The sequence below is a fragment of the Corvus cornix genome, chromosome 1 (assembly GCF_000738735.6).
Source record: "Corvus cornix cornix isolate S_Up_H32 chromosome 1, ASM73873v5, whole genome shotgun sequence".
In the NCBI taxonomy this organism is placed as follows: Eukaryota; Metazoa; Chordata; class Aves; order Passeriformes; family Corvidae; genus Corvus; species Corvus cornix.
The window spans coordinates 18565927-18592009 of NC_046332.1; the positions used below are offsets into that span (position 1 = coordinate 18565927).

The 26083-nt window shown below is 41.5% G+C and overlaps 1 protein-coding gene across 13 annotated transcripts in view; it reads right to left on the bottom strand.

Moving 5' to 3' along the window:
- Positions 1 to 26083, bottom strand: part of BBX (BBX high mobility group box domain containing) — a 152620-nt gene that overhangs the window by 68303 nt on the left and 58234 nt on the right. For all 13 annotated transcript variants that reach the window (XM_039557701.1, XM_039557688.1, XM_039557683.1 and 10 more), the window contains 2 exons: positions 6508 to 6678; positions 4757 to 4999 (listed from right to left, as the gene is read on the bottom strand). In XM_039557701.1, coding sequence (XP_039413635.1) covers positions 4757 to 4999; positions 6508 to 6669 — 405 coding nt within the window. In that variant the 5' untranslated portion in view covers positions 6670 to 6678. The remainder of the gene's footprint in view (positions 1 to 4756; positions 5000 to 6507; positions 6679 to 26083) is intronic.

Sequence of the window (26083 nt, forward strand, 5' to 3'; positions counted from 1 at the left end):
TGGAGGGAAGGGATAGGAAGGGGAGGGTAAGGGAAGAGGAGGAAAGGAAATACACGACGAAGCAGCTTTGCCTTCCATTGTTAAAGCCACAGCCCACTCACAAATCATGTTTCCAGCCTGCAGAGTGAAAAGCACAGAGTTGCTAGCAATGAGCTACATAAGCTCTTCATATCAGCAATGCTGCTTTGAGTAATTGAATTATTCTACTGAGTAATCTGACAAGCCGACAGGCTGCCCATCAAAAGAGAACCAGAATGGATGCCATTTGTGAGATGAGGCTGCAATAAGCTTTTAATCAGTTTTCAACAAGAGCAATTCAAGTGAGCTGCATTAATGTCTTTTTTTTCTCTGCAAAGCCAAGAAGTGAACATTAACTGCAGTTTCTGAAGGGAAGGGAGCAAACCGAGGGAGGACAACTCATTGGAACAGTTCAGTTTCAACACATAAGATAAAGGAAAAGAAAATTTAAGAAGTTAAACAATGGCCAAGAAGTACTTTTTATAAATGCATACAGAGGCCTGATCCAAATCTCAAAAAGCCTTTCATTATTGATTTTTGTGACTACTAGACCAAGACCTGAAAAAAACAGATACATTTTGCTTACCAGGTCATGAGAAAGTAACTTAACTGAGCTACACAGTAACAAGAAAAGGTCAAAGACAATAGTGGAGTTTATTGTTTTCCTCCCTTTGACCAACTGTGCAATAAAGCAACTTAACACAGCCAGTCTAAGCAGATGTCTAAAACTGATTTTAAAAAGCCCAAAACACAGGCAAACCAAACCAACCAAAGAAAACCACAAAAAACCCAACCCAAACATAAGTACCTAACCTGGAATGCAAAGACACCACCTTGCTTTCCACAACAAATGGCAGAGACTGCCTGGCAGGGTCATGTCCCAAAGTTCCAGGTAAGAAATAGAACAAGATGTGTCTGTGGGACTGGTCCGATGCCTTATTTCTGTTTTGTGAAAGCCTGGAGAATGTTGTGTTATGCAGCGGGACCGGTGCCACTTCAGAACTGACGTTAAAACTCCCCAAGTTGCTTTCATCACCAAATAAAAAAAGATTGGCTTTCTCTAGTTGTGGTAGGAACAGCAGCTCACAAGTGGATTCCAGCTACACCTCAGGCTAGCTGTTAGCACGTGCTTAACTTTAAATGTATGCTATTAAATGTCACATGAATTCCAGAGATCTAACATTAAAAACAAATTCCCCAGAAAATACAACACTCCATTTTTCACTCCTGAAGGATGCAGGGCTCGCATTACACATGTTACAGTCCATACGTCAGCCAGTGGACTTGCCAAACTCCAGCCAGCAAGCTGGAGACATTTGTCCCCTCCTACCCTGAGGCAGCTGCCAAAGCAGTGGCACCACAAGGCCAGCAAGTTCCCAGTCTGGCTGACTGGACGTGAGGCAACACTGGCTGAGGACCAGCTGGGAGAAGTGTTCAGCTCGGCCACTGAATGGCAGCAGAACCACACAGTAAGTGAGGTTGGAAAAGACCTCTGAGATCAAGTCCAACCTATGGACCAACACACCTTACCAACTACACCATGGCACATCAGTCTTTCCTTAAACACCTCCAGGGATGCTGACTCCACCACCTCAAGGGTCAGTCCACTCCAATGTCTAATCACATTTATCAGGCTGCTCCCTACAGGACACAATCCTGACTGCCTGGATCTTGCTGATGCAAAGATGTATTTAAAAATGAAGTGTCTTCTAGCAAGGGAATTGAACAATATCAATCTCGCCAGATACTTTCTAAAACAGCTGAACACTCCCAGTAAATCCTGTAAGAGTTAACAGAAGAACACTACCCTTATTACTGAAGCAAATAAAAATGCTGGTGCATATTTATGAGTGGCCAGATTAATTTCCCTCAGTGAAGGAAAATGCTAAAAAGTACAGCAACACTTCTGGTTCCTCTTTGAGTATCTATCAGCTACAGGGCTTATATCCCAGGCAGGGAAACTTTCAGATTTAAGCTGATCTAGGAACTCTGCAGGATAGAAATAGAAAGCCTACTCATAAAGGTAACACCAGCAAAAGCAGACATCAAGCTCTGCAGGTGCAGCACCAGGTCTCCAGGGCAGTTGTTGCTACAAGAGACCATAAACCACAAGACTGAAAATAGAGGGAGTGCGGGGCCAGTTTTTCCAGATAATTAAAGCACCCCAAGGTGCAGACAGGTACATAATGGGATTTTCCAAAGTGCCTGAATGAACTAGAGACCTGATGAGCCTCTCAGTGGGAGTCAGGGACATATGTCCAGTCTACTAGGGAACTTCTCATAATTCCAGTTGGCAAAAAGTTTGGGTGCCTCACTATCCTCCAAAATGCCAGATCTTGCATACAGCTAGACATATGTAAATAAATAAACAAGTGCATTGACATGCATACTGCTGAGATAAAATCACTGCTAGTAGTAAGCAGGTAAGAAACTGAAAGCTTCTTGCATGGCACATGACCAAACCCAAATGATTTTGGAAGCTACAGCAACGAGTAGTAAAAAACATTCTAGAGACCGTAGAAGAACAGGGACTGTAGCCACTGCAGGAGAGACCACTTCTGTAAGGCCTACCCTTTCTCTCTGAAAGAGTGATCTGGACGCCCAGGGTATACAATATGGAGAGCAGACATGATAGAGCGTCCTCTGGGAGATGTGTTTCCTGCCAGGACAGTGGCTAGAGGCTGCCCAGTGAAATATGAAGTCAAAGGACACTGAAAAGCTATATTTAAGTAACAGAAGATTACTCACTTTATCTTAAACCTCAGCGAGCTTATATAGGTACTCAAACAGATCATTGGTGCAATGGCATTTTTATCTTCCAAAGGCATTCACCTTCTTGATTTTTAAATAAATTCTCTTTAGGAAAAAGAAGAATGCCAACAACAGTTCTCACTACAGTTTGCATTAACCTCTTTTTGGCAGTCCCAGCAGTAAGCCTACCTACAGTGAACCTGTGCAACCTGCTGTAGGTGAATCTGCTTGAGTAGTGGGTTGGATTAGATGATCTCCCCAGAGGCTCCTTCCAACCCCATCATTCTGTGGTTCTGTGAAAAGCAAGTGCTACAATAAAACGATCAATCCACACACAGAGAATAGGCTTGTTGGTGAAGAAGGCCCAAATATATTCAACAGCACATTATAGCTGCTAATTATTGCTGTAACATACACTGTTTAAAGAATAAAAATTACACACTATCTCTCTTCTACACATTCTTAGAACTACTTATGATGATGTAAACTCCTTAGATTTATTGTTCTGCTTTGACGTTGAATATACAATTTGTTCTTCATGCCAAAAAAAAAATCACTACAGGAACAATGATTTCTATAACAATATGATTAATAGTTTCAGATCTGTCACTTCATACAGAAGTTCTGCAATTATTTTCCTTCTTAATGAACAAGTTGCCTTCAGCAAGACAAAAGGCTAAGAAAAACAGTCACACTGGGTTTGTTTCTTCCAAAAATCATTTCATTGTTCTCATCTTTCCTTCTTCTGCATCTGTACTGAACCTTCTAATTGCCCTTTCCCCACACATTTAGAGAAGTATCACTAACTTGTAAACAGCAATGCAGAACAAAACTGGAATGGCTGGACAAAGCTGAGACTCAAACGTTTGAATACTGTGCCACAGAGGAGGAACTACAGAGGTACTACAGACCCTGCTTCAGAAAGGACCTGCCATGCTAAACACTTTGTTTATCCTGTGGGCCTTTCCATTCTCACACAATCTACTGAACAGACAGACCTTAGATCGTGTTAATGGTAGCAGACACCTTGAGTTTGCAGGGCAGGCATGGATAATAGTTTTCCCAACTGTTTCACAGCTATCTGCACTTCCCACAGTGTGCTACCATACTCAACAAAAGAGAGAGATGTTTTTCCTTCTCACTGGTGTTCCATTAGTTATTAAGATTGAATTCAAAGGTTACCCGCAATCTGTATCATACAGGTAATCATGGGGATCAGTTCTGGGGTCAGGTTATCCGCCTAAGTAATTGGCTGTGTCCTTCTCACTCTACTATCAATAACCATAGCCTTCTTGGCAACAGCTTATCAAGAAAGCTATTTCTTAAAAATGCTCATTTAAATTTTAAGTTGACATACAGATACTTTGTGAAATACAGGGATAAATCTCCTTTCCTTGCTCCCAGTTAACAGACTCTGATTAAGCACTGCTCTTTGATCTGGTATTGGACTCACCAAATCTTGCTGTATCAGAAAGTGGTTAATGGGGAATGTACTTCAAGAAACACTAGTAATTTTTTAATTCTTTAGCATCAAAGGCAAAAAGGGACTAAATTTCTTGACTGTGCCTTTGGTTTAGTCCACCTGTATTACAGTAGCTGGCATCACTGGTATCAAATGCACAGCCAAGTATCACTAGTCAGCTGACACTGAACTGTATGTTATTGTTTACAATGGCCACTATCCTTATGCTAATGCTTGTACTGCAGAAATTATCAGGCGATACAATCACAAAGTGCATATATTTACAGCAATGACTACTGGAGCCAGGTTAGTTTGTGTACACAGACCAACTGCTTTTTATGCTGGTCCAAAGGATCAAGTGAATTAAAGCAAGAACAGCAGCTGCTCTGGGCACCATAATCCCACTGGTGAAGCTGAGGAACGGAGGGAAGAGAAAGATCCCACAGAAAACATTTAATACACAGAGAAAAAGAAGACAAATATGTAGTGAACTCCCTTTACATCCACCATTCAGAGAGAACATACCTCCTTGGCCATGTCAGTGTATTTCTGTTTTTCTTTTGGATCTAGAACAGACCACCAATCTGCCAAGATCTTGGTTGCGCCACGATTATCGAGGCGAGGGTGTTCTTTCCGCACAAGAGAGCGGTGGCGTTTGCAGAACAAGAGAAATGCATTCATTGGTCGGCGAGCTCGTTGCTCTGAGGACTCGTCATCTTCAGTCTCATCAGCATCCTGCTCTAAACCATCAGGGCCAAGGAGCGGCACCTGGCAGAACCGAAAGGGAAGGGGTGTAAGCTCAGTTATCCGCGCTTTGCACAAAGACAGACTGTGTGCGCTGCATGGGAGTGAGGGAGAGGCACATGGATGCACACAGCTGTCTCCAAAGGCCATCTGTTCCATCCAGACAGTGCAGAGTTCTACATCAAACCTCCTCACCTGACAGTCCAAGGTTTGTTCATGCTCTCTGCAAGACTTAACACCGACTTCCAAGTGGAACAATTTCTAAGCTGAGGACCATTCTCTAGTAACAGTGCTAAAGGGGCTGGAGGGAGGAGATCCTTCCTACCCCCTTCTGACAACCTAGAAATCGCCTTAGTGATTGGACTTTGATTATTCGTGTTTGCAACTACAGAGCACACAAGGAGGAACAGGTAACAGTTTGTTAGTTTGTCAGCTCTTTCCCCATCTCCTGCTGGTCACTGCTCAGCCTGTCAGCAGCACAGCAGTGCAGCCACCACACAGCTGCCCAGCAGAGGCAGAGGGCAAATCTCAACAGAATACACTGCAAAATGTGCTCTCTCCACTTACAGGCCAGTGTACCATTCCTACAAGGGACGAGCCACAGAACTTATTGCATGAGACAGAAAACCACCTTCTACCTAACTGCGACGCTACTGTTTTATACCCACGTTGTGAAAGGGCCTGTAAGGTCAACAGAAAGCACCATCAGAGAATCAGACTCATCCTTGTCAAGGTCACCCTCTCTTATCAGTGTGTGGCTCAAGGCAGTCTCGTCAGCACTGACGTTCCCATTCCTGCCTTAGGAAAGCACCAAGGAGATACAGATATGAATGCTATCCACATGATGGAATCATCACATCTGCATAAACAATTCCCACTTCTTGTTATGGAGAATGAGTCTAACTGTAAAAGTGTGAGGTGCCACATGGCAGGGTCCTCATGAAAAAAGGGTTAAGGTCAGAGGCACTGAACAGTACCAAAATACCAAGTGTCAAACCAGAGACAGATTACCTCAGCTGTGCAGTCAGTACTCTGGAGGATAACTTGAATTTCACGTGCAAAGATAGTAAAAATTGTTTACAGCTTTTTCCTTCTTTTTCCCTTTTAAATCTTTGTAGTTTTTTATCTTTAGAAAAGAAGAAGGAAAACTTTTAGTTTGGTATGCCCTTCAGAGCCACTAGAAGCAGACACCAAGCACAAACCAACCTCATGTCTAAAATAAGCAATTAAAAAAAAAGCACATCAAAAACCCACTTTGAGCAATCAAGATTAGGATGTGCAACACATTATTAAAACAGAGCAGATAAAACTATCACAGTTTGTGTGAATTTGTCCACTATTTTGAAGGAATGATTGACAATTCACTTTCTTGTGTCACTACCTGCCTCTACAGCCGTACAGGCACCGCATCACTTTTTATTGGCTGTGCTTCTTCACAAAAGAGAACGAGACAACACAAAATAAAAACCACAGCTAGGGAGAATCCGATCCACCGTTAACCATCTATGGTCAAAGCATCCAGTTAAATATACCTTATCAATATCTTCCTCCTCTTCTTCCTCTTCTTCCTCTTCAGAGAAGTCAAGGAGTTTCTTGGCAAGCAGGGGATGCCACTGAAGACACTTCCTTTTCGGTCGCTTCCCAGTTCCTTCACCTTCTGTTGAGTGATCCTTATTCCTACTACTGCCTTTCATTACTGTGACCTGTCATGCAAAAATATTGATAAATTCACAATAAACCCATAGGCATAATTGACCATCAAACCAGTGACAAATATATGAGGAACTAATCCAAGACTCTCCGAAGTTTCTGGCAAGGTATTAGGCAGAGACTTATTCCAATTATCAACATAAGCATGGATGTATTTTATGCAATCTTAACACTTCCACGTAATGCCTAGAGTAACTAGCAATACACAATTTAAGAGCATGAAGTAAGGATGCCAGCTAGTCCAGCTCTCAAATGTGCTCCTGTCTGAAGGACAGCAGACAAGCCCTTCACTAGCCAAGTGAGTGAGAGACTCCACAGCTCTCCCACACCTATATCCACTACAGCTTTTCATATTTTGACACTGAAAATGTCAATGTCAGGATATCCCTCTATCACAGTGGAACATATCACCAGCCACTCAGGTGTTAATCATGCACTTACATGCACCAATGTTGATACAGAGCCCCATGATACTATGAGCTAGGATTTGTCCAGTGCCATTAAAAGGTGCAACAGGGAAATCTGAGATCCTAAGAGAAGTGAAGTTTAATACACAGATTTGAAGTAAACAATCAGAGGTAGTTATGCTGACATTTCCAAAGTACTGCACAGGAAACAAAAACCATGTGCTGAGCCAAATGCATGCAGAAGACAAATCACATTTACTTGTGTGTGCATCCTTACCTAAAAACTACCTCAGAAATATCTCTTAGTAAAAAACATGCTTACCACATCCCATGTATTTAAGGGTTGACTTCAGATTTGTCCCTTAGCCACTCAACTAAGGGACAAATAAATATATAAAGAAATAAAACCAGCACATCACATCCAAATACTAAAGCGCACAGCAAGTTAAGTGCTGCTGGCACATAGTCTGGTCCCTTGTAGCTTTCTGTTAGTATTGTGTAATATCAGGAGCATGGCTAGCTTTCCAAGAACACAACACAAACATCAAAACAAACCGAACCTGGAGAGTGGTCAGCCAGCTACACCTTTATAAAGCAAATAAATTTGATGAAGTCTCACAGGGGTTTCCCACCAGCAGGACAGAACAGCTGCACTAAGCCCTGGTCCCATAGGCAAAGCCAGAAGGAGCTGTGTTGCTGACTCTCAGGAAAAGGGCATGGAAAGAATCAAACCTTGTAACTGCAAGGCCACCGTGCATTTTAGGAAGCTGCTTTCTCTAAGATGCCTGGTACAAGGCTAATGTTTCAGCCTACAGCGCCAGAAGAGGAAGTTGCCACACTTGGACTTAGACCAGCTGCCCGAGCCATTGTGCCACCTCTGGGGCAAATACCCCACAAGAACTATCTCACACAGCTCCAGCCACACTCCTACATTTAGTGAGTGCTAATTCTGGTTTTGGATGATCTCTTCCAGGTGTTTCTTGTTGGTTAACTCACTGGCATTTTGGCAATGTGCCCTTGTTAGCACCAGAAACATGCATAAGCAGCTGCTTCCTCTGCAGACTCCAACAGTGCAGAAAGCTGAAGGACCTTCAGACACTGCCTGCTGGAGGAACAACTGAAGCCTGAAGCAAGGAGATTCAGAAATTTTAACCTACATTTTAAAATGGCATTTTCCTGGATGTATGTGGAAGTTTGTTAGCTCCTCCCCACTTGTCAGCGCCACCCGCCCCCCGGACTAATTAACAAAGCCCTGTAACTTTGTAGTAACTTTGTCCCATTACATACTTTGCTATCCACATAATGCCATTTCTACCTGGAAGACATTTAAACTTTGATTTCATATCACCTGCTCTTCTGTTCATTTTCTGTAACCAACTCCTGTAGGTTACAGGGAGTTTTATACAGCACATAACCATGCACCATTTCACCTAAATCTTCGTCCGTTACTTCCAAAGCAGATCCAAAAACACAAACCACTTTGGTTTAAAAAAAACATTCAAGTGTGGAAAATTAAGCCACAATCCAGTTTCATAAAATGTATGTTTGAAATTGTTTTTATCCCACTGTGACCTCTGCCATTTACCACACTGCACTGTGCTCTCCATCTGTCTCTCTTCCTAAAGTGCTGAACCACCATTTGCTTTTGTTTGGGGTATTTTCAGACACAAATCAACAAAGCTGAGTTAATGTTCAAGCAGGAACTTCAGCTCCCGTGGGTAGCAGAGATTCGTTCAGAGATTGCTAAGTGATACAGATCTGCCTATTACTGTAGTCAATAAAGCATGTGGCCTATTTCTGAGCAGGATAAATACGCTACAAGTACAATGGGGAGAGCTACTCCAGCCTTACCACTCATTCGTGTACATGAGCTAATCATATGGCTTCTGTCTGCAGTCAGTCCTAGGTATGATGAGTACTACTAGTAGCCTTCTACCTTGTTAGTGTGAAACTAAATTAATGTTTTGAGAAGTGCTCCATGATCCTCCTTTACAAAGTTCAGCTGAAGTCTCAGAGCTATTTCAACAACAGCACTGCCTTTAGCTGGCAGTTCTCTGCCTGCTGCCCTTAAAAGAATGAGCAAGGGAAGACTTCACAGGACTTAGATGATCCCACCATGTATTTTACATGTGCTCTCCATCATCCCTGAGGCCCTGCTATACTATGCTATGCTGCTATGCTCTATGCTGAGTTTGGCAAGGCAGCACAGAGCCAGGCACACCTGGCAAATCCCAAAAGGGCTCTCAGTACCTTACACATCGGCACCACAGCTGAGCTCACAAATAATTTTTGTTTTCCATGCACGAAGGCTAGGTATTAAACACTCACCGCTAAAATAAATTAATCAAAGCTCATCACACATTAGTGCTAAAATAAAAATGTATGTTCAGTTTCAGGAATTCACGGGATGTTCATTAGGTTGTTTTTTTAAATTGTGAACCATTTTATGACACAGAGTAAGTCAGATCCTGGCTGTCATACAAGCACCATTTACTACAGAAAAACACGAAGTCATTCTTTGCTTCTGCTTCGAAGTGAATCTTTGCAATCAACAACAAAAACCCTCCTGATTTTGATCCCACTGATGGAAGGACTGAGGGCACAGACTTCAAACTTTACGTTTACAGCATGGCCTGGAAGTCCCTCACTTCTAAGTATGTCAAGCTATATACTCTATCCTCTATGCCTGCTCTTCTTTTCTATGAAATAGGGGGTCATTCATAACATGAACACATAAAATTATTTCCTTCCCCTTAAGCATGGGTCACATTCTATTTTTAAATACTTTTGTGTTTCATAATCCTTTTCCCCCATTTTTACTTATTCAGGTCCCTATACGTTTTGACCTACATTTCAGAGACTTTCTTTGGTGTGCACTTTTTGCTGATGCCCCTCTCAGTCAAACACAGGATTGGCATAATGAAAAACGTTCTAAGTCTCTATTATATCACATGGGACTTTTCCTCTTAAAAAATGGATGCCAACATAGTGTGGTAAACTTGTTTTCCTCTGGATTGCTTCATCTTCTATTTACTACCCCCGCCCCCCCCCCCCCCCCTTATGGGCATTTGTGTCATAATTGTTGATATATTCACATACTCATATAATTATGAGAGAAACCCATAGAATACATCCAGACAAATGCAAAATGCAGCTAACGTGGACATTTCCCTTACTTTTCGCAAGATGTAGCAGAATGCATGTATGATTATGATTAAACAACAGCGAAAGTTTTACTGGCATTATTTACTTCTTCAATGGCAAAACATCAATGGAATCCAGTTACCTGACTCTTGAGATTCTATTTATTTATCTGGTTTTTTTTCCCCCCTTGACACATCGTCAATAGCACGTTAGCTGCTTGTTTTACATGAGAGACTGGAAGCTGGCAGACAGAAGCAAGCAGAAATACCAGCTGCTTCTCTCTCTTTCAGGGATCCCCGAGCGCTGCCAAGCATCCCTACCAGCATGTTTTTAAAGAAAGAGCTGGACTTGGACCCTACAAGAACTGAAGCACACATTTAAGCTTGACAACTGAAAAGTTCCATAGAAAGTCACAGAACAAGTCATGGGCAATCTTTGAGAGATTTGGGCTTAAAAGTAGAAAAGACAGGCAACACCTGAAGTGCAAAGTTTGCAGTAACTGGAATTTGCTAACCATATCACAAAAAAAAGGTAATTTCTTCTACAGATATCAGTAAAAATATAATGTATCTTTTAAGGCAGATGTAATGGGTTTTAGAAGTTTGCAAGAGTAAAAATAATTAAAACCAGGCAACAAGATTTTACAACTTACTTCTCAGCTTAAGGATGACAAAAACGAAGTGACAGCTACTAGGGAGAAAGTAGGAATATTTCAAGAAGACAAGACAAAGGTATGGACAGCTTTGCTTAAAATAAGCCACATATGCTTTGTAACATCACTAGAGGATACCTGTCAAGGCTGACATTCATGTTCCACTGACAGCAAGATACCTTCAGGGTATCTTTTAGTGCCTATACAGATCAAACATTACAGAAATACTGTATCAGTATTAAAAACTTAAGAATTTTCTTGTGTGTGTGTGTGTGTCTGTGTGCTGGCTGTCCTTCTGGTCCTAGAAACATTAATCTAAGAATCTTCTTGGATGTCTTATAAATATGTATAGCTAATAGAGCTCCTTAGGAAAAAAAAAAGATTCCTTAAGAGGTGGATGGTGGAGGGAAAGCAGGGGAGAAAACATCATTTAGCTTTTTACTGCCTATGTTTCTATTTCAATTACATAACTGTTTACAAGTCTTTGTTTTTTAAGAGTTTATTAATGACAAGCGTTTGATTACACTTGGTAATGTTAACTTTTGTTTTTCTCCTATCTTCTTCCTCTGTTATTTACAAAACCTTATATACACAGGTGACCAACTTCAGCAGTCCTAATTTTGGGACTATCTCATCCCAGTATTGATCTGTCACTGAGAATGCTGCTTGTGCTAAATAAGCTACACCCGATAAACTACATCCCCAAACACCAAAATACTTATAAAGGTCTTCAAAAGCAGCCAGGTGCTCTAAAGCACATGTTGTAATACAGGTTAGAAAGAAATGCCAAGACCTGCAACAGCAGAACCCCACAGACATGGATTGTGACTATGGTGTAGTCCCTGTTGGAAGATTCTCCATGGAACAACATCTGAGCTTCAGCAACTCTCATTTCCATGAGGACAGTGGAAATTAATTTCTGATTTCCCATTACCTTAAAAAAACCCCACATTTCCTGGAGCCCAGCTGGGTCCCCAGTTGACTCAATGAAGATTACTGGTGCAAAGGAGCAAAGGCAGAGTTTCAAGTGGATTTTCCACACTTTCTGCTGTTTTACATGATTTAAGTTCTCTACTACATGATAAAAACAAATGCTAATGAGAAAAGAGAGGACTGAACTATGACACTAATAGCTTGTTGTTTTGGGGACTACTGAGTCAGTGACCTGAGCTGTTCCAATAAAGAAGCAGGAGACTGGGAAATGAGTTCATGTTCTCAGCAGTCTAGTGGGCTGAAGAGGTATTTGAATTTTCAAATGAAAGTAAAAGGAGATTTCTGGCTGTAAAATACACCTACACAAATACAAAAAGTGTTTTTTTAAAAAAAAAAGTTTCTTTTAGCTCTGGAATAACTGAACCAGAATATTTCTATAATGTACGACAAAAACTAGTTGGCACTAATTGCTGACCAGTCAGTGAATATACTCTTTATTGCTTCACAGCAGAAAGCCATTAATGAGCTTTCTAATTTTCAGAGATGTGATGGTTTAATGGGGGACATGCTGAGCTCAATGGGGTCCTGTTTGCCAGCAGAGGTTTGGGAGAGACTGTCACCACACGAAACACTTAGCAACACAGCTACAAGTGTTAGTTAATTTTTAATGACACACTCTTCCATCTTCAGAAATGATTTTAAACTGTTCCTTATTCTCAAACTCAGATCCCAATTGCTTGCTTTCTTTGTTCTCTAATACATAAAATTAAACCCCAAGATCATTGAAAAATGTCAACAGCACTTTTTTAAAATTTTGGGAGTTTTTCTTAAGTATCCCTTTCATACCTACTGAAGAGGAAGAAAAGCAACATATAAAACAAGTCAACAGAGTCCAAACTTAAACTCTATTCTTTCTCTTTTCATTTAGACATGCAAAATAAGAAATATTTTCTTTGGCATTTTTTAATGCAAAGAAATCAAGCAAGGTCTAGTATGAAAACCACTTTATGTTGAACAATTGTGAAGCAGCTTGCTGGCGCAGATGAAGGGAAAGAATTGATGCAAGAGTTTGCCTTGCAGAAACAGGTCTGGGGCTGTAAATTACTAACATCTTTACTCAACCAGAAGCATATGAACAGGAGCCTGGAGTCACTTAGGAAAAAGTAGTTGTCTGAAGACTCAGGTCTTAACCATAGCAAGACTTTTTGTCTTTGAATTTAAGTTATAGTAGGACATTTGCTATTGCAGGACTCATTTCAGACTTCAGCAGCTGCAGAAGCAGAAAGACCAAAACCAGAAACCCAGTAAGTCACAGGCTACAGCTATACTTACTTCACCAAGTAAGACTCCAGTGACACATTCTGCTAGCCACAATTTCTGGATAATAAAGTGCAGAAGACAAGCATGTGTTAGGGTTACATCCACCTTTCTGGACAGCAGGTGCTAACCACCCCACACGCCAGAAGATCACCAGCAGGTCTGCCTACAGCCCTGTGCATCTGCTGGAAAAATGCACCTGGATTATTAGCCTAGCAACTTCCTTTGCCTGGAGCTCCTACAGAGCAGGCAGGGGGTTCTCTTGCTGCATGCTCCGTGCACTGCTAACACAAAGGAACCACAAGCTGGGGAGCAGGGCAAGGCGTCCTGCACAGGTAGGTGAGGTCACTCACCCAGGGGATGGACACACTGGGACACCGGCACTACCAAACCTGGCTCTGCTCCTAGGTGAAGGAGATGTAACCCACAGAGCCTGGAAATTCTGGCATCCTTTTGCTCCAAAGCTGCATTTCTTTTTGTTTCTACGTTTGCTGCCACAACAGGAAAGTGCACCAAGAAACGTGGGAAGGTGAGCAAAATAAATGCCTGAAATTCAAAACACAGAGGCAGCAGAGCCCCACCTACTTTGCAATACTTCCTCCCACAGAGAGGAGATAATGACAACGCCCGCTGCAGAGCCCTCTACTGACACTAGAGTGAGTAATTTATCAACAGAGCACTTCTCCTCCAGGAACACAGAGTAGACTGTAAAATGCAACCACCTCTCAGACAGGAGATGAGTGCTTGTCTGCAGAGCATCACAGACCATAGCAACAGCACAATCCAAAAAGGCACTGACTTTCAGCAAGTTAAGAGCTGAGAGAGCACACCATGAAAAATTTGGTTTGTGTTCCTGTGTGAGCAGGACTACCTGAGCCTGCATGGGGAGCAGCATTTCTCAAAAGACAGGTATCATTCCTGCATTTCCCATCATTTCAATGTTGCAAAATGAAGACTGAAATGTGATTTGTCAGCTGGATCACCAGGAGTTCTCTCTAGCTTTTGCAAGTCACTATAAGTGCTCAATCTCAGCATAAAGACCTTTTTAGAGCCAGTGAGCTCACAGGTAAGATGGCCACAGGAAATACTTAATGCATTTCACTGCATGGACATTTCCATCAGATCATTCCCAGGAGGGCATCTGCAGTTCAGCAATGGCTTCCTCACTGAAGGGCCTCTCAGGTTAAAAAATCAAAGTCAAATTGGAATTTTTTGTGAACAAGAAGAGTGGCCTGGAGTTCTGCTCACAGCCTTCAGAGGATGAGACCCGATGAATGAAAAAAAAAAGAAAAAAAGTCCACGTTCTTGACTTGCCACTCCCAAAGCTCCGTTTTTATCTTTGATTAGCAGGCATACAAATTGCTGTAGGGTGCAGTCATGTCGGAAACACGGCCAAGTGCTTTTGTGCAACGCAGAGCAGCACAAAGAGGAGACGTTCCTGCAGCAGACATCGCAGGGGGAGCACAGCTGAATGGCAAAATTGTTCAACTCTCCTTTTCACCTCTTGTTGATTGTGTCCCAGTGTCTTCTGCAAAACCAGGACAGTGCAGCTGTGTCCATCACTACTGTAACCCATTCTAAGGTTTACCATGTGTGTAACGGAGCTTTCATAATAAAATTCACTCAAAATTACCACCAGCGTCAGGGGGGCCATATACAGCTGTATGAGCAAATGAAAGAATTACTCCCTTAATACATATTTAATAGGCCATAAAATATTCTTGCACAACCCAATATTATACTTTGTCTACTTCTGCTCTCTTCAATTCAAGTGCAATAGGCTAATGCAGTTGTCTAAACATTCCCTTGAAGAGCTACTACCCAACCCACTAGTCCTATGGAAGAATAATCAAATTAATGGCTACAGAAAGTACTTACTCAGCTTTGTGCATCTTCAGTATAAAGCCCATAAATCATGGTAACACATAACTCTTATGCATCTCAGAAACAACAATAAAGAGGCTACACAAGAATTTCAAATAAAAAGGGGCTTGTGCCATGTTCACTATCGGAAATACCACAAGACTGACTTGATAATAAATTCCTAGCTACTGAAGCATTTTCTTCAGAATCAAATTGTCACTATCACCTTTCATCATCTCCCCCTACCAAGAGGGGCAAGTGTGTAAAGCCAAAAATGAAAAGTGAACCCTTCTGAGTCTCCTCCCTGTATGAACCCCTCCCTACCAAACTCTCAGTTAATTTCCAAGCTATTCACCGTATTAAAGCAGCAACACTTTGCCAAAACACACTGTATCTCAAATTAGGCATAACCCAAGAACGTTAACAGAATGCCCAGGCAGAGCAGAATTTTGCTAAAACAAATGGCTATAAATCCCTTCTCCCAAACAAGAAGGGATGGCCTCAGGTTCAGACTGAATATAAGGAAAAATTTCCCTGCCAAAAGGGTTGTCAAGCATTGGAACAGGCTGCTCAGGGATCTGGTTGAGTCACCATCCCTGGTGGTCTTTTAAAATGCAGATGTGGCACTTAGGGACACAGTTTAGTAGTGGACTTCAGTGATCTTCAAGGTTTTTTCCAACCTAAACAATTCTGTAATTCCATGAACAATAACTGGAAACCAAAGTAATGTGCACACATTTATCAGTTATATTTGTATTTGTCATCTTGTTAAAAGCAGCATTTTAAGACACAGGAATGAGCTTTCAATTCAGACTAGATTCCTTAGTGCAGTGGTTTAATTTGATCACAGAAAGAGATACAGCTAAAGGAGCTCTAATTCTGGTTTTTGGAAGCATCACTGCCTCTCAGAACTAAGCAGATCCACATAAAAGCCTTTGAACATTGAAGGTCTATGAACATTTGTAATGATTTTGAAAGCAGATGTATTATCTTAATACACAATTTTCAAGTGCCATCTAGTGGTTATTTTCTTTTCAATTTGAAATTTAAAATCTTTCCCTTTCCCTTATCTTTAAAAATTTTATAAAGTTTGTTATTTCTATCACTTCCTGTTATTTTATTATGTGACTCTTGACCATGCAATGGTAAATACATGCTTGAATTAAGCCTAAGTTTGAGCATTCTGATTAACTGAATTTGGGCCAGAAAACAGCTGATTTCAAACTAAAAAATTCAAAGAAAAAGGGGAAGAAACCCCTAAGCCTTATACATCTTATCCATGGAAACAAGGCACAAATGTCAGTTCATTATATAGAGCTTTTTCAATCAACTTAATGACTTCTTATCACGACAAAATTCTGACTTGTTAGAAAGTCTGTAAAATAACTAAACACACAAGAAAATCCTGGAGAAAAAAGCATGTTCTAAGCATTCCTCACACTGGATAAAGCCAAAAATCCACAGTACCATATCAAAAGGTTTCTGTTTTACACTCAACCCAACCTGTGATATTACACAGGCCCAAAACTTAAAATACTCAGCTAAGTTTGGCGACTTAACATTATTAGTGTCATAATGGGAACAATTAGCTCATGTCTTCTGTGTCCCATCTCAAATATCCTATTTTTCTCCAAGTGTAAGGAATTTGGCTCACCAGGTACCCCAAAAAAGGGCTAAATGTGTACATGCAGTAGTGTGCTCAAGAGAGCATCAAACCTGCAGTGCATCCCATGCAGACAACCATGCAGAGCATAACAAATCTTTGATATCAATGATATCAAATATCACTGATATGTATGGAAAGATATGTATGTGCTTCCATTCCACCTGGAAATTTATGGAAGACTGTGTCAGGTAGCCAACCAATCAAGGAAAGTATCTGGGCTTCTTTACAATGAACCTCTGAGATCCTAAAAGTAAGATGGTTCCATTTCTGTAATGGACTTTCACAGAGGTACAGTAACATACAAATAATTTTGTGCCCACATATGCCCATAGAAGAAGTATTAGAACTCAGAGTCTGAGATGGAGCCAGAGTTAAAATGTACTCTTAACAAACATCATCTTTGCTATTATTCTACTGAAAGACTTGTTAGCTGTGGCAGAAATAAACTCTATGGGGGGGGTGCAGGGAGGGAAGCTTAGATCTTATTCATTCTGTCTTGAATTGAAAGCACCTTAATAAAAGGTGGGAACATTGCTATCTTCCTAACTTTTGCAGTTTGGAAAGAGTGTAAAAGAGATGAAAAACCTTAGACAAAAGGTCAGAAATAAATTCATGGTCAAACTGGGAAGAGAGCTTTTAACTCCGATCCCAGCCCCTGCTCCCTTCTGCCATCTCTCCCTTCCAGAAAATGAAGAAACTGAAAAGAAAACTTTTGCATTCAGCAATCTTTTTGTGTGCTTGTTCCATGGGTAATCAGAGAGACACTACACATGCCCGGTGAGGCACACTTTAGATGCAGCTCCAGGCAGGCGTCCCCGGAGCCGCAGAGCTCGGAGGATGCAGTGGGAGTGACAGGCGGCTCATATCCCCCTGGCAGGGCCGCGCTGCTTCCCCTGCACCCCACAGCCCCTGCTCAGCCCTCGGGGAGCAGCACAGCCTCGCCGAGCCAGCGGCATCATCCCAGCACGGCACAGGCAGCAAGCAGCTCACTGGGCAACCCCACTTGCTCGTGAGGCCCAACACTCCAGTGGACAGCCCTGGGAACACCTCACTGGAGACCTGAGCCGTGTCTCTCACTCCTAATGCATCCAAACCCTTACACACACCACTGAGCCTGCCTGATCTGGGGAGCATCCTCAGCGTAATAATCCACCTACAGTTCCTGGAAAACTTACAGGATAGTGCAGCTACATCTGGGCAATTGGATAAAAAGCAATGCAGAGATCTAGAGATGCAAGAAATCACAAATCTGCCCCTGAATACAAGAACGGAGCCTACATACACAGTGCCTGAAAGAGTAAAAAACCCTTACATAACACACAGATAATAGAATAAACAATGTACTTAAAAAGCCCTCAAAAGGTAAAATGCTATCTTATTCTATTTATAACCTCAATAAGGCAGTCTCAGCTATTCAGCATATTAAACTCCCCCTTAAACACCTAACAAAATAATCAAAATAATTTAAAGTTTCATAGTTCCATTATCCCATTGCCTAAATTGTCGTACTCAGCTATTCAGTTAATCCATTAAAAAGGCATGGAAATTTTGGCCTACACTGCTTCAAATTCTTTCTAGGATAAGAGCATTTTGTGTATTCCCTCAGGTGTGTCCCCTCTAAGAGCCCATGAGCTAGAATTATTTGAGCCAAGTTAGCAAAGCAGTTCCCCCAGGAAGCCAAACAACACCAGGCCTAAGTGTATTGCTCTTTTTGCAGGTGAAATGTAAGCTAAAATTCTGCATGCAGATTTAAGAGCTTCACTTGATGGAAAAGGTCTAAAGATCAAACCCACACAGCTTACAAAACTTAAAAAAAATAATTTTACTTTCATACCACGATTTAAAAATTGCTTTAATTGAGAGCTACACGTGTACCAGTACGAGCTAGAAAACCCTGTATAATGGCAAACAATATCTAAGTGTGTAACTGAGCAGGCCCGTATTTCATAGACAGCAATTCACTGTAGCATTATAGCCACATTCTCCTGAAGCTCCCTGGATGTTGAGTATGAATGATTTCAAATTCCTGGAAGAAAACAACCTACCAAGAAAATGTGTTCTTTGCCAGCGAGGTAGTGTGATGCTGTAAGACATTTCAGTTTTTCCCTAACAATCTGCCTCTCAAGTAAGCTTTGAACTAAACCATCAAAAGTAAGCAGGGCTGTAGACAATGCTCCCATTCTCAAGCCATATGCATGCTCATATGCAAAAATGCATCACCACCTCGAGTTCTGCTGAACATAACAGTCTCTTTTAAGGAGAAAAAGACTTGGCCTATTTTTAATTCATAGAAAGACAATCACAGGATTCAGCAATGTCCACTTCAAAAGATCTAAAGCTAGAAATGTGACATGAGCTGCATGTGAAACATTTAGGGAAAAGACACTTTTGCATTGTTCCTCTTAAAATGCCATAATATACTTACTAATTTTCATGCACTTACAAACCATTATTTCAAGAAAAGGGCAATATTAAATACTAAATTCAGCAGCTGGGCGTCTCTAGTCCTGCTCAAGGCAGACCTAGCTACAAAGCTGAACCATGCTGCTCAGGACCCCACCCAGGGATAGAGAATCCAGCACTTCTTTCAGCACTTGTTTCACCACTCTCACAATGGAGGATATTTTTCCTTAAGCTCAACCCAAATTTCCCTACCTGCAACTTGTGACAATCACCTTGTGCCCGTCCTTTCACTATGCAACTCTAAAAGGAGTCTAGGTCCCTCTTCTTTGTAATTATCCTACAGATAGTTGGAGTCAACTGCAGCATCCCCTCAGCCTTCTCAGGTGAAACAAGGAGCTCTCACAGCCTCTCCTTGTATGTCATGTGCTCTGACCCAACCACCTCAGTGGTCCTTGCCTATGCTACCTACAGCCCCTCCGTATGGGTATTCAGTCTCAGAAGCTCAGAGCAGGAAAACCCTTCCCTCAAACTGCTGTCTACGCTCCTGCTCACACAGCCCAGCCTACAGTTTGCTTTTGTGGCTACAAGGTCTTGCTGCTGAATTCTAGTCCACTTACTGCCCATTAGGATCACCAGGTCTTCTCTGCAAAGCTGTTTTCTGCCCTTCTTTTTGTTAAACTTCTTGGGTTCCTGCTAGCCCACTCCAACTTTCTCAAGTTCCTCTGAATGGCAGCTCCTGTAATCCACTACTTCCACCAATTTGGTGTCCCCTTTGATTTGCTGAGGGTGCACTCCAACCCACCATTTTTATCACCAATGAAAATATTAAACACTGGCATCACTATCAGACCCCAAGGAACACTGCCAAAAACTCTCTAGCAGTTCAGTGCTGGCTCAACCCATTTTTCACACACTGCAGTCTATCCAACAATCTATCCAGTGGGAATTCAGTTTGGCTCCAGGGATGCTAATGAAAGCGTCAAATGATACCATCAAAGTAAACAAGGTCCTCTGCTCTTCCTTTGCCAACAGCTTTTTCTCTCCGTCACTTTTTCACACTCAGGAACAATTTGCCCTTGGTAAATTCATGTTTGGCTGTTCCCTGTCCCCTTCTTGCTCTTCATTTGCCTAGAAATGACCAGTGCTGCAGTCCTCTCAGTGACCAAGCTGAGGTCAGTCAGCCTGCTGTTTCCCAAATGTTTCTTAGTGCCATAGAGCACAATTAAACACCTCAGGGTCTGATTTCTTCTGTCTGCATGATCCATGAGAATGATGACCCTGTTTCATTTCACCTGTGGTAACCTGAGATTACAACCATGCTACCTGTTTGCCAGTAATTCCAAATGCAGAAGAGCTGGAAATACTGGTATGTGGAGTATAAGCAGCACAGCTAGTTTGCCTCAACCCTTCCTGTTTCTTTCAGGAAGCTACCCAGTACTACAAACCAAAGTTTGCAAACATCTCTGCCCCACTTAAAAAAAAAAAATTTAAAATCCATGAAAGCTGAACGTGGCAAGGTATTTTAATTGTGTTTGAAAATGCGAGTCCAATTTAGTCCAAGCTTTTCTTTACGTTCTAATTTTTTAAAACGCTTGTTTTTCAGTAGGGGGAAGAACAAGAAGTTACTGTGATTCTGAGGCAAGCTCTAAAAAAAAAAAAACCCCAGCAAGCAGAGAGCAAGAGGAAGCAAATGAGCTTCCTCATCAAATCATGTGTGGCACCCAACGAACAAAAAATCTAAAATCCAGATATTTGCCATCCTGGGAGGTCTGCAGTGGACAGGTCATTCACAAATCTGTTGTTCTAGGCTCAAGGGTCTAAACATAAACAAGTCTTTCCTGAAAGTCTAGGTCCCTGATGAGCTGGTAAGCAACTGGACAAACAACCCCACATAATTTGCTCAAAAAAACTTACCAGAAACAATGAAGATTCCAAAGGACATCGATAAGCTTGGACAGCACTTTCCAATCTAATTTTTAAAATAACTTGCTCTGTTTGAGAGAGTTTGCAGTTTAGGAGAAAACTGGTGGAAGGCCTTTGCAATACTCTAGAATAGCGGTAGGATACATTAATTTGGCAGCAATCTCTGGGGTGCACGGGTCTTTCACAAGCCTTAAGCGGTGACACAAAGAATCTCATTGCAAGAGACTCCTCAGCCACTCAAGAATCAAACACCTGAAAACATCTGTGACAGTTCCTTCTACAAGTAGTCCAGGTTTGCACTGAAACCTCTGCAGGAAGCAGGAAAAGATTTTTCTTTTCTTTTTAAAGAGATTTTAACTGGAGGGGCACTTTGGAACAGAAAAAGCTCTTGAACATGGCTGTGGATCCTTGCTTATGAAATGCTGGGCCCTTAATGAAGCCCTCTCAGAATGGGTGGATTTCATGCTTATGTGAACGCGAACACATGCCCATCATTAAGCAGCAACTCAGAAACACTGAGTGGTCCTTTGTCTTTATCTTCTGATGCCCATTCACAGTGCAGTGCTAGTCACAATGCTGGACCCTTTTTGTCATTTAATAAACAAATTTAAAAAACCCCAAACTCCATTAATAAAAAGCTTTTAAAATATGAGCCAACAAGCCACAACTCATTTAGGCTCTCATCACTCTCAAAAAATTATCTCCATGTGTATCCATGTTGTGTATCCAACAACTTCTAAAGACTGGGGAAACAGACAGGTTTCTCCTGAATACTCTGCATATCAATGATAGCAGGCTTCTGTGGACAAGCAAATACTTTTTACGAAGTTTACTATTCCTTGTGCTCCTGGAATGAGTACATCCTACCACCTATGGTCATTACCTATAACCCAAGTTCCTCTGCTGATGTAAACTGCAATGCTGTGGTGAAGGAAAGAAGCAGACTTAACTGTGGATGAACCAGGTTATTTCATCAACCCCACCTTCTTCATACTACTGTATGAACTCAGAAGGGAGACCCCTTTAGAGTTCAGTGGACTCTAAGGATCTATTTTTCCATTATCAATATTAACACTGTCCTGAATTCCTCCTGTTTGGGATGTTCATGAAGTTACAAGTTACACCACACACAGCTTAAAAATTTCCTCCAGATCGGAAAATTTTTCCTCTGGAACAGGAAAAGTGGAAGATGAACTCACATGTCTGTGCTTCAACATCTTTTCTGTTTTCATTGCATCAGATAAAGTGACTCATCCCAGTCCATGACTAAAACTGGATTTGTGAAAACTGGCTCTTGGTAACTCTTTCTGATGTTGGCATTAAATACCTCAGCAGTTTGCTTTATATCACAGTTAAATTATGACAAGTCAAACATTTGGCCAAAGCTTAGGAAGCGTGAATGAGTTCTCATCATTGTAAACATTCTCAGTACAAGGGCAAAGTCAGCTCACAGGAAAAAGTACACGACTTCCAGAGTCAATTATCTTTAGTTCACACTTCCAGAGCACAGGCTTATCCCTGCAGAAGAAATCCAGAGGCGTAAGACAGCACAGGCAGATTCCCAAAATGTAAAGGCAAAGTATTCAATAAAACATTTACGCACTGAATATTTTCTTGAAAGGAAGGATGCCTCAAGACCACCCATGGCAGCAACAGTAACTTCCAGTACAACACAACAAAGAGAAGGCTGATTTAAGGAAAAAAAGCAAAAGCAAAAGAAGAACTGTAGGAGAACATTTGACGTAGGCATTCCCAAGAAACACTGAAGTCTGGAAAGAGAGCACTGACACAAAACACAGGTTCCCTCTGCTGCCAAGTCCTATGGTCTGTGATTCAGCTCTTTGAGTGCATTATGAATATGAAATGTGTGGAAAACATCTGCCTTTTAATTTGGGGTTTTGTTGTTGTCAGCTGTTCTTTTTTAATAATGCCTTGCACACCTCAAAAACATGGAGTAAAACTGTGAACGGGAAGAGCTGCAGTCAAAAACAATGTCGCCACAAATAGAGAATATAGGCCCGTACTGTTTCATTAGATCTCCTTTTGGCAAGATTTTCTGGAGAACCATCAAGAAAGTACCAGAGGCCCATAAAAACTGAAAGAAGTTCCCTTAGTAAAATGGATTATTTAAACTTTGGGTTCTTGTTTTGTTTATATTATCACCTGCTTAAAACTCACATTTCTTAACCAACAGTCAAAGAAGAAGTGACTTCATGAAAAAAACTCCCAACAGTCTGGCTCCAGCTGGGTGGTGAAAACTACTCCTGTAGTTCTCCAGCAGAGAAAAACCAAAACAATAAACTTCCAGCCAACATAAAAAAGCCACTTCACAAGTAAGGCACACCTCAAACAAGATTGGATAGTTAAGATTACAGGTAGGCTTTATGGGTTTTATCTTCCTATCTTTATAACCACAGAGAAACAAAGATAGAAATATTTTTTTTCTCAGTTCTTTTAATCACTACTGGGAATCTTTACTGATTGTTTAATACATGTAGAATTGAGTACTTGTGAATGCCTCCAAACTTTTAATGAGCTTTACAAACTGTATTATTATGCTTATGCAGATATTCCTAGATGGAAATACAGATACAGGTTTAGACAAGATTTATCTACATCTAACTATGTATACATGTCAGGTCATAAACTCAAGGTTTCACATCCAGCTGCTCTGCTACAGGAGAAGTGGCAGCTGTGCCCGCAGACAAGTCAAAATATAGTTTACTGAAATGAAACTATCAATACCAAACTATTCATGTAAAGAGAATAATTGCTGATGAAATCCCTTCCTCTGAATGAATCTCTTTGAGTAGAGGAGTATTTTCCATTTTTTTCTGTTGAGTGGCACAGCAATGTCATTGAGGTCTTTTTAACAACGATTTGTTGCACAGTCAGTTTTCAATTAAGGAATTGATGTCCATGTAATTGTAAATTATACAGTGAAGTCACAGATCACAGGATACTTCCTATTTTCTGTAATTTTGCTTTACTCAAATGTGGCAAATCTGCTTTTAGTTTTTCTGAAAGCTGATCAGACTCCCTTTTCTGTTTGCATTAGGAACCAAAGCAGAGAGATTTAAACTACAGAGCAGAACAGTAACAGCCACCTTCCACCTTTTCACTTTCCTGCAGTGAATTCATTTGTTGCAGAAGGAAAACTATTTGCCCATCAACCCTCCCTCAAAGTTTGCCTTGCCCAGAACATTCACCCATCACCTGGAACAGAGGGGAGGAGAAGCCAGGAGCACACCACACTGACCACCCAGTGACGATGAATAAAGAATAATGAATACCCCACAACGCACCCAAACAACAACTGCCAAGTGTCCTTATTTCTGCCTGTGTCCTTATGAAGGCAGCTTTCTTTGGAAACACCCGGGTCAATGCAGTAGCTGCCATCTCAGCATTCCTTCAATCACTCTACCTCATGGCAGGTGAGTGGCTTTGTCACCCACATCCCTGCCTGAAGCTACCACTGGGCAAAACACACTGTTAGAGACACCAGGACAGCAGAACAGCATCTTGGGCTCTTCCCTTCTGTGCACAGGGACTGCAGGAAGGCAAGTGTGGGCGAAGCTCCGATGTCCAAGAGCGACATCTGTGCAGCAGGACTGACAAGTGCTTCCAGCTACAGCGTCAACCTCGAGGCACTGGGGGTTTTTATGCTGCGGATTTCTTTCCTCACTTCATAACTCAGTGCTTTTCCTCCGTCACCAAAGTCAGCAGAGATTTCACTTCAAACAGCCTCAGCTGCCTCCAGAGCAATGCCAAGCTTGGGGCTATACACAGTCCCGTTTGCTCCACAGAGCCCACTCGCAGTGCACTGCCAGCCTTCTCTCCAAGGGCTTCAAGCTAGGGCTTCTGCACACCTTCCCATCTGCAAGACTCACACCTACAACACGGGTGAACTGACTCCAAAGCAGCCTGAAATCATCAGGAGAGAAGCAGCTGCATAGTAAGTAAGCAAAAAATCCACAAAAAACTCCAAACCAAAAAAAGGCCCTAAAGACTAACTCCTTCCAGTTATTATGCAGATGTTTGCTTTGAGATTGATAAAAGAATGTCTGTGGAGAGGGGGGATGTGACAGCAGATATATTGGACAGCACACCTTGGAGATCACCTTTTTCATAATGAAAGCTGCCATCAGTTATTGCTATGCAAGTAACAGCACACCAAGTATACTCAAATCTGCAAATACTCGGGACAACTCCAGGCATAACTCCAGAGGATGTTTCCTGAAGTCCCAAGATCTTGTTAGGTCCTTGTGTTACAGAGCATTGTAGATTTGAATTTATTGTGTTCAACTTCAGAGACATCTTTAGAAAGCAGTGTTATGCATGGGAAAAATATCTCCTTATTAAAAGGGCTGCTTTTAAGTAATCAGTTTTTTTTTCCTGAGACATTCATTAAAAGACAACAGTATCCTCACAGACAAGATTATAAACAAGCTGAGTGCAGTAACCATCACATACAAAAACCCAGCCCCAGAAAGCCATCTCTCTGGAGAGGAGAAGGAATCAAACCAAACAAAAACCCCAGGTTACTTTTTTTTCCCTCCTTGCCTTGTTTTGCTAAGGAAGCCCTAAAGTCTCTATTATGATACCAGAGAAACCATATACAAATCCACAAGCTTCAACTCAAAGCTAATTTAAATGAGTGTGCATGAGAGGTAGGAATACAGACCATTACTGAACTACTGACACCATTGTACTCAAAGGGTTTTCTTACTCAACCTTAGACGATTGGAGACTGTGCCTTCCCTGCTTCATGGAAAAGCACCCCTCACAATGCAGATAATGACCTACAATACCTAATCCAGCTTATGGAAATGAAATCTTAATGAAGGGGAAAGATCCAGAAAGAGCGAAAACAAACTGACAGCTTATATAATGCTTGAACACCTCTACTGAACCACTCTATGACTTTATTCTGGAGCAGCTCTTCACCACAGAAAGTCCCCAGCAAAGCCAAAGATAAATAAAATAGATAAGTTAGGATAAATAAAATAAATACATTCAGGTTTGTAATTTCATATTCTGTAGACTCTAAAATTTAACTGAGCATCCTATATACCTTATTATCATTTTGA